This window comes from Lolium perenne, chromosome 4 (genome assembly GCF_019359855.2).
Source record: "Lolium perenne isolate Kyuss_39 chromosome 4, Kyuss_2.0, whole genome shotgun sequence".
Taxonomy (NCBI): domain Eukaryota; kingdom Viridiplantae; phylum Streptophyta; class Magnoliopsida; order Poales; family Poaceae; genus Lolium; species Lolium perenne.
This window is the reverse complement of record NC_067247.2, coordinates 333,463,842-333,472,758: the sequence shown is the minus strand read 5'-3', so window position 1 is coordinate 333,472,758 and position 8,917 is coordinate 333,463,842. Positions and strand designations below refer to the sequence as shown.

At 43.7% G+C, this 8,917-nt stretch overlaps 2 protein-coding genes across 3 annotated transcripts; one reads left to right on the top strand and one right to left on the bottom strand.

Annotated features, from left to right (window-relative positions):
• Positions 1–1,980: 1,980 nt before the first annotated feature.
• On the top strand, positions 1,981–3,216 carry LOC127347876 (uncharacterized). The gene has a single exon (XM_051374019.1). The coding sequence runs from the start codon at positions 1,981–1,983 to the stop codon at positions 3,214–3,216; it is 1,236 nt and encodes a 411-aa protein (XP_051229979.1).
• Positions 3,217–3,541: 325 nt separating this feature from the next.
• On the bottom strand, positions 3,542–8,686 carry LOC127296506 (protein root UVB sensitive 3). 2 transcript variants are annotated; one of them, XM_051326608.2, is made up of 16 exons: positions 8,295–8,686; positions 8,131–8,188; positions 7,788–7,847; positions 7,656–7,694; positions 7,492–7,554; positions 7,041–7,097; positions 6,837–6,900; positions 6,534–6,617; positions 6,360–6,442; positions 6,141–6,270; positions 5,390–5,482; positions 4,893–5,031; positions 4,764–4,801; positions 4,497–4,684; positions 3,913–4,007; positions 3,542–3,836 (listed from the first exon to the last, which is right to left on the bottom strand). In XM_051326608.2, the coding sequence occupies exons 1-16, from the start codon at positions 8,426–8,428 to the stop codon at positions 3,791–3,793; spliced, it is 1,371 nt and encodes a 456-aa protein (XP_051182568.1). In that variant the 5' UTR covers positions 8,429–8,686; the 3' UTR covers positions 3,542–3,790. The 2 variants fall into 2 exon arrangements, with proteins under 2 accessions (XP_051182568.1, XP_071675486.1); XM_071819385.1 differs by lacking the exons at positions 3,542–3,836; positions 3,913–4,007 and adding an exon at positions 4,109–4,321 and having other exon boundaries at positions 8,295–8,563.
• Positions 8,687–8,917: the final 231 nt, after the last annotated feature.

The following is an 8,917-nucleotide window of genomic DNA, read 5'->3' as shown; positions in this document are numbered from 1 at the left end:
TAGCTTGTAAAATAAAAAAATATTCGCTAAAATATTCTAAATGAAATACTTTTTAGGGTTGGTAGTTATTTATAATTACCATTGATAAATAACGGGGCACCGGGTTGATAACTTGTAAACTAAAAAGAGCCGCCAAAATATTTAAAATAAAATTAGATTTTTAGGGTTAGTAGTTATTTATATTTACTATTGATAAATAACAGGACACCGGGTTGATAGCTTCTAAATTAAAAAAAATCGCTAAACTGTTTTCAAATAAAATTAACTTTGGGGTTGATAATTTTATATATTTACCGTTGATCACTTAAGTACGGAGGGGTTGATTATTCAGATAGAGAGGGTTGATAACTTTTAGCCCGAAAAAAAGTGTCTCAAAACATATCAACATGGGTGCTAGTTTTGAAGATCTCGTCGAGACGGATTTATTGGTGAAAGCGAATCTTAATTTGGAGTTGTCGTTTGAAAGTTAAAACGTTTTGAATTTACAAATTTGGAAAAGATTCCACTGACATCAGCATATTCGTCTATTTGTGCATGCATGCAGAATTTTCCCTCAATAGGCTACACCAGGTTGATAATTTTATATATTTACCGTTGATCACTCAAGTACGGAGGGGTTGATTATTCAGATAGAGAGGGTTGATAACTTTTAGCCCGAATTTTTTTTTCTCAAAACATATCAACATGGGTGCTAGTTTTGAAGATCTCGTCGAGACGGATTTTTTGGTGAAAGCGGATCTTAATTTGGAGTTATCGTTTGAAATTTAAAACGTTTTGAATTTTCAAATTTGAAAAAGATTCCGCTGACATCAGCGGATTCGTCTTTTTGTGCATGCACGGAACTTTCCTCAATAAATTTCACTGCGTTGATAATTTTATACATTCACCGTTCATCACTCAAGTACGGAGGGGTTGATTATTCAGATAGAGAGGGTTGATAACTTTTAGCCCGAAAAAAAGTTTCTCGAAACATATCAACATGGGTGCTAGTTTTGAAGATCTCGTCGAGACGGATTTATTGGTGAAAGCGGATCTTAATTTGGAGTTATCGTTTGAAAGTTAAAACGTTTTAAATTTTCAAATTTAGAAAAGATTCCACTGGCATCAGCGGATTCGTCTTTTTGTGCATGCATGCAGAACTTTCCCTCAATAGCCTCCACCAGGTTGATAATTTTATAAATTCACCGTTGATCACTCAAGTACGGAGGGGTTGATTATTCAGATAGAGAGGGTTGATAACTTTTAGCCCGAAAAAAAGTTTCTCGAAACATATCAACATGGGTGCTAGTTTTGAAGATCTCGACGAGACCGACTCATAGGTAAAAACAGATCTTAAATCGGAGTTGTCGTTTGTGAGATAAAATGTTTTAAATTTTCAAATTGAGAAAGATTCTCGATTTACGTCATCAGATTTGTTCCCTTCTACATGCATGCAGAACTTTCCTCAAATAGGATATACTACAGTCCAAAACATTCCTAAAATGGAAAAAAATTATGTCCTAAACCGATCGCTCAATTTGCTTTGAGCAAACGATCGCTAGCTAGGGTAGCCCGATACGAGGAGTCTAGCTGAGCTTGCTAATTAAACTTGACAAAGGATTTACAAACTGCACTTTGATTCGGACTCGTCCACACGCCTGCAAGGCTAAAGTAGATCGAAACTTTGCTGGCAAGTTAGCCACCAGAAGAGAAGCACGGCTCGGATTCAAAACATGGAAACAACTGGGACACAAAACATGGAAACCAACCGTATTGAATTGGAAACCGATTCGAACATCGAAACCCAACCCTCTTGGCTGTGGCAATATTTCCTAGTTTCCTTTCTAGTACGCGTGATTTCGATCCTTATAAGTAGCTGAATCCCACTCTCCATCCGGCAGCACTCCCTCTCCCTCTCCCGCCATCCAACCTAGGTTTCTTCCTCCCGCCATCCAGTCAACCTAGACGCAGAGCAGCTCCGGCCGCGTCCGATCCATATCCATGGAGGCGGACGGGCAGCTCGACGACTTCTACAGGCACCACCAGTTCAAGCCTTCCAAGGAGGAGGCCGTCACCTACTTCCTGCCGCGCCTCCTCGCCGGCACGCCGCTGCCGCACGGCGCCGACAGCCTCATCCGCCACGCCGACGTCTACGCCTGCGAGCCCAGGGACCTCGCCGCCCAGTTCGCGCCCGTGCCTAACGCCGCCAGCACAGGCGACCGCTTCTTCTTCACGACCTGCAGGCGCAAGAGCGGGAACGACGCCCGGGTCGTGCGCCGCGCCGGGGCCGGCACCTGGGCCGTCCAGACCACCGAGGACGTCTACCACGAGGGGGCCAAGGTCGGCGAGGCCAAGCACCTGTCCTTCAAGAAGGGCAAGACCACCACCGGCTGGGTCATGAAGGAGTACCGCTGCCTGCGTCCTGAGGCCGTCGTCGCCGACGGGGAGATGGTGCTCTGCAAGATCCACCTCGCTCAGCACGCGCCCGCCGCCGCCCGCCAAGAATCCAACGCGTACAAGATGCTTCGTCAAGAACCAGCAGAGCCTACACCCACGCCACAATCGCACAAGAGGGCAGCGCCTGCTGCCGCGGCCGCCGGTCCGCCCTGCTCCAAGAAGATGCGGATGGCAGCCCCCGTCCCGGAACCTGAGTGCCCGGTCACGCCTGCCGCGAGCACGCACGCACAGAAGTCTCAGAAGCTGTACGGTGTTCCCGTCCCAGCACCCGAGGAGATGGAGTACGATGATTGTCCGGTGTGGTTCACGTCCGCCGCACCCGTTTCCTTGCCGGCTGCGTTCACGGAGGTGCCCCACGCGCCTGAAGCTGACGGCGACACGGGCCGGTTTTCTTGCACCATGGAAGAGCTTCTCGGGCTACAGCAACCACAGGAGCAAACTCTCCCCGTGGCCGTGGAAGATGAGGACTTCGACTGGGACTCACTAGACAGGGAATCAGAAGTGCACCTGCTGCTCAAGCCTTGGGATGATGATGACTGGGAATCAGAGGAGCAAACTCCCCCGGTCGAGGCGGAGAAGAACAACATCCAACAGGTCGACACACACCAGCCTGCGCCATCAGCTAGCTGGGAGCTTCCAGAGGACCTGCGAAACCTCTTGGCTGATCACAACGACCAAGAAGCACTGCTCTACATGGGGTGCAGCTACAACACCGTAGCGGCGGCCTGCCTTCACGCTCCATCGCTTCAGGGATTCTTCTCATTTGGAGCTGTCAATTAGATCCGAATTCTTTGCAAAGTGTAATGTGTTCAGGGATTCTTCTCGTTTGGAGCTGTTAATTAGATGCGAATTCTTAGCAAAGTGTAATGTGTTCCAGTATTCTTCTCGTTTGGAGCTGTCAAGTAGATCCGAATTCTTAGCGAAGTGTAATGTGTTTGATGTTACATTAACTCATCTTGTATGGTCGCTACTTACAACTGTAGTTCGCCCATTCAAACTAAAATTGTTTATGTTGTTCTCTTACCTGATCTGATCAATTTTCTAAAATTTCTGTCCCTGTCCACTGTTTTTTGTGATCATAATTGAGCATTCATGATGCAACCCGTAAAAAATAAAAATAAATAAAACAGCATGCGTGATGCAGTTCTCGATTTGAACAATACCAACAGATTCATAAGTCCAAGCCCTGTTACAATGGAGCTGCCGAATTTGTGCAACTTGATGAAACTAGGACTGGAAAATTCAACAATGTGTGAACTTCCAGTAATGTGGAATCACTTTGCAAGAGAACATCAGTTAGCTAGGCAACATGAATGATTTTTAGTCTTTTGTCTTCTCTCTGCAATTCTCGGTTTCACCATCTGCTGGTGCTTTCTTTGCTCTTCTGTAACAGTTCGGTCCTGGCAATGCACATCCTTCATCATACAACGCGACCATGTCAAATAGATACTACCATCTACAGCTGTTTCCTCCTACTTTGTCTTCTCATCCGATGGACCGTAAAGCCAATGTGCCTTCCAAACAATCGAATGTGAGAGAAGCCGTTCTGTTGAGTAACCTTCCAGTTTCAGCTGTGATAAATAATTTTGGGTAAATGAGCCATGAACTCGCTGGGAAAATAATGGATACAATAAATCTAAGTGCAAAAACAGTCGATCACAAGATTATGACGAAAATAACTGTGGAGGCACTACTTTTTCATAATCTAAGCTCCCTGTCCTACAAACATGCATAAGGCCACCCCGTGATGCATCAAGGCTAAAGAAAATTATAGGGTGACTTACAGGCATCAATTCACAAACTGTATATACTGATTCCCCATATACAACAGACACATCGGTACTCCTTTTCATTACCTAAAGCTGAGGGAGTAATCTCCACAGGCCTAGCATTAACAATATGAACAAGGAATTAACTATGATATCTGATTCTTTGATCTGCGTTGTTATTTCCGACATACAGGAACACTGAGAGGCTAAGCTTCTATTTAATAAAGCATTAAATACCAACCCTAACAAGACAATCACAAGGTGGGTATCTTAGGATGTACAGTGTTTTACCTTTGAGATGAAGGTGCTGTATTTCTCATCCATCCATTGGTGAGCCTCCTCGTGGCAAGATTTGCTCTTCTGCATCAGACGTGCTAAGACGAGCCCATGTATGAAGGACTTCAAAACATCAGTTGCCACTGCTTGCTTGTGTATGAAAATGTGAACGCTGCCTTCCTTGTCCAGCAAAAAGTAGTTGGCTGAATAAATTTGGGATGTGAAGAAAGTCAGCAGCAATTCATATACTATCACATTAAACAAAACAAAAAAAGATCATACCATTTGTATAGTAGGATCTTGTTTTCGCAATTAGCAACCTGTTAAATTTACAAATACTCCATAAATGTCTCTTTAATCCTCAGGCAATGTCTCACACATAAGAAACACAATTCAGAAGTTAAAACTTACATATCAGAGTGTGTAAGAGTTGAGGCTTTAGCACCTAGGTGTACAAGCTCATGTGGAAGTTTAACTCTAAGAAATTTCCGCCAGGTTGACCAAAACGGAAGAATGTGCTCTTGCTTGGAAACTTGTTGTGGAGTAAGAACTAGGAAAAGAGTTTGATGATTAAATAATAAAACTTCTTGCATTGAATTTTAGCAGATTCTAACAAATGAAGCAGTATAAGTTATTCTTGAGACGATAATTACAATGCCACAAACAGATCTACAATAAAACTGCATATGAGACATGACAAGATAAAGAGCCACAATTTGGAGCATACACTATAATTGATAATAAAATTAACTAAGATTCTCACTATGGAATATATCTTGTTAGGTCCGCTAAACACAAACTAAACTCAGTTGAGTTTCTTAGATGCTACTGATCCTGCATGGTTACTAACCGCAAAGCACAAGAAGATGGATTTTGTGAAACCAGGAAAAGTAAAGGGGTACACTCACCTTCATCATCTTCCATAAAAGAATGCAGCAAAATGGAAGTTCTCTCATAATTTAGTGTACTGAGTGAAAGTGACTGCACTGCCTTGTAATTTGCTGAATTTGTGCAAACAAAAACAAGTAAAAGTTTGTAAACAGAAGATTTCTTCAAATCTCAGTTGTGCTAATTAAATGCACTATCAAGTCAACATTATTTCCTGGATACTTCTCATGAGATCAAATTCTAGTGGGGCCACACAACTTAACAGGAGAATAGGAGATCGAGACTGAGGATTTTTACTAGAAATTCAAAATTAATTACTGTCTTGTTTGAATATCTTGCTATTTGAAGTTAACAGAATCCCAGGAAAATTCCATCTTGGATCCATGCAGGCAACAATATACGGGATGACGTACTTCAAACATATCTGGTGTATTATTTCATTTTCCCATTTTGTCCATTTTCTTTTCTTTTGGGGTGCATTCTTCCATAATGAACAGATATTAATACAATATCTACCATGTAACAGATTCAACATAGTTTTCTTCCAGAAAAGATCAACACAATTTGCAGTCATGCAAGGATATGCCTAATGGTAGAAGCTAAGCGGAAGCTTTTCTTTTCTTCCTCTATCACATATGCCATAATTGTTCTAACAGTTGGGCACCCACAGACCACAGTGATGATGCAGATGATTCAATTATAATTGGTCTATTTCGAAAACAATGTCATAGAATAGTAGGTATGTCTAAAATAGAGTAATGACACACTCACCGAACATATGGAATATTGTGAGAGAAAGGAATGAAACCCATACAACAAAATCATGCCCCCTGGTAACATGCGCCAACAGCATTCCCAGTCCCATTCCAGACATTGTTGCAAGTGTCTCCTGGCTGCCCTCCTGACAAATGAAATATACTCCTTTAGCTACATTTAATAATTTACCATCCAAATTGCAGCTATAAAATTGTTGAGATTGTTCAAATGTACCTTTGCAGATATATCAGCTGCATTATTTGCAAGTGCAAAATGCTGTGTTAATGCTGCTCTAGTTGCTCCACTAGCAACACCAGCTATACATAATGACCAACAAACTGGCTAAGAAAATAACCATCCAATTTTTCCTTAGAAGCTTCTAAATTATTGACATGTAAATTATCTTACTGAATGAGCGAGATAAGCTGCCTAAGCACATTATGACTATCAATGATGAAGGAAACAAAGGGCTTAAGAGATCCATCAACATTCCTGTAAAACAACAACAAACGGTGTTATCACACTTTGTATGGCTCGGATCATGTAAGGTATATGTCCAGGAACATGTTACACACTGAATTGTACCATTAGGCTACTACAGAAGAATCCCGGAGAAATAAGTAAGTACTACTCCTTACAGGTAATAATTAATTCAACTTACAACATACTAATCATTTGAATACTGATAACTTGATTTCAATTAAACATTACCAAGGTCATTCATAAAGTCTGCAACTAAACGCCACATTTTAGCGTCACTGTCAAGGTTAGAGCCCTGGTGGAAAAGACAAAATAATGAACACTTAGTACAGACGAATAGCGAACTGACCACAAAAATCATCTCATCTGTAAATAAATTATTCCAGCTGTACAATGATAATGCTTCCTATTCTAACTAGTAAGAAAACTGGGTACCTGATAAAAGGCGAACAATATGCCTCCGAGCATTCCTGTCAAATCTCTGAGAAACCACTGCCAGAATAGAAAGTATTAAGAAAAAAAAATACAGCAATAAACCAAATAAAATAAGAAGGTGCAGGCTAGGCTGCCTAGTTATTCCCAATCGCACATTGCTCAGGAAATCGAGAAAAAGCTGCCTGTCTTTAATGTACTCGCGCGAATCATCGCTACGTTGTGGGCCACAATCAGAACAGCGACGCTTACCCCTTGGAGGAATGGAGCATACAGGACCAGCGGCGCATGCAGCCACACTAATCCCAAATATGCACATATTTCAGGATTGTTTTAAGGAAGATTACATATGTTCATGAAATAATTCTCACGTTATGCGCTAGCTTCTAGGAACAAGTACAAGTTCAGGCACATATGTATATTGTATAAATAAAGATTGGTGGGGGCAATCTACCTGAAAAGTGGCACCTATGACTGTGGCAGATTTCTCACCCACGCCAATCGCACCTAAAAGAGCCTGAAGCCAGTCCCGGTGGCGGTCCATTTAGACCAGCAAAACAAACATAAGGAACAAAAAACTAAACGAAAGATGGGGGAACATGGCGCTGCCAAGCTTACTTGAGTAGACAACATTGCGCGGATGTATGTCGACAGCCCCTACATCAGAGAAACCCTGGGTGAGATCTAAAGAGGAAGTAGCTTGCTGATCCAGAAAGCTTGCAAGCAGTTTTTGCAACAAATGGATTTTACCTGTAAGGTATCCCACATCTGGAACGAGACGTAGTCCGGAGTGACGCTGCCAGGAAAGCCCTGCCAATCGAAGGCATCGCTCGTCATTGAATGTCGACAAGCGAAACAGAGAAGACGACTCCAGCAGAGCGAAGGTCAGAACCACCAGCTTAACACATAGTAATTCACACTTCTAAATTCTAATGGTTATTGCTGACATGAAGAGGACAGGGTACTCAGGATATGCAAGAGTAGACGTGTATTGGAGCATATGGTTACAGTGTTGCTTCCGCAAATACGGGTGTGTGTGCGTGATGATGATAGGGGTGAGAGCTGAGTGCAGCAGAGGTTCAGGCTGACTCACCTCGGGCACGAAGGCGCCGAGCACGCGGCTGCCGATCCGCCCCCACCGGCTTCCGAACCTGGGTCGGTGAACGCGCGCGCGTGAGACTGAGAGCGGATCGAAAACGAAGGAACTGAACGGAAAGGAGTCTCAGAGTCTGGAATCTGGAGAGGAGGAGGCGTCACCTGTGGGAGGTGAGGGAGGATGCGGAGGCGGTGAGGACGGCGGTGCGGGAGAGCGCGGAGCCGGAGGAGCCGCCCCACTCCTCGACCGTCACCCACGCCGCCGCGGCCGCCGCATCAGGCTCGCCGTGGCCCATCAAACGGGACGACTCGATGTTGATCCCCTCGCACGATCGACAGCGCTGGTGCGCGCGTGACGTCGGTGTGCAGCTTGCCGGGTGCAAGCGGCGGAGAGGCAGCTGGTCTTCAGCAGCGACTCGGAGGAGCTTCCCGTCCGGTGGCCGGTGGGATTTGAGTCGTGCCGGGTAGTGGAGTTGACTGGGAGAGTGGCTGATTCCGATCTTGCCGCGCTCGACTACGCACGTTTGATTTGTCAGCGCTCGACCGCTCCAGGTCTGCAGGGAGTAGTGTTCGTGCAGAATGTGTGAATTTGGACATTCCCCGAAAACATGTACTCTCTCCATTTTTCGATAAAGAAAATATATTAATATCAAAAGATACTTTCTTCATTATTTAAAAATAGATGTCTCACTTTTGTCTAAATAAATATCACTTAAAGATATATTCATGTCTAGATAAAGTTAAGTTCAGACACTTAGAACTTAGACAGATAATAGTAAAACCCA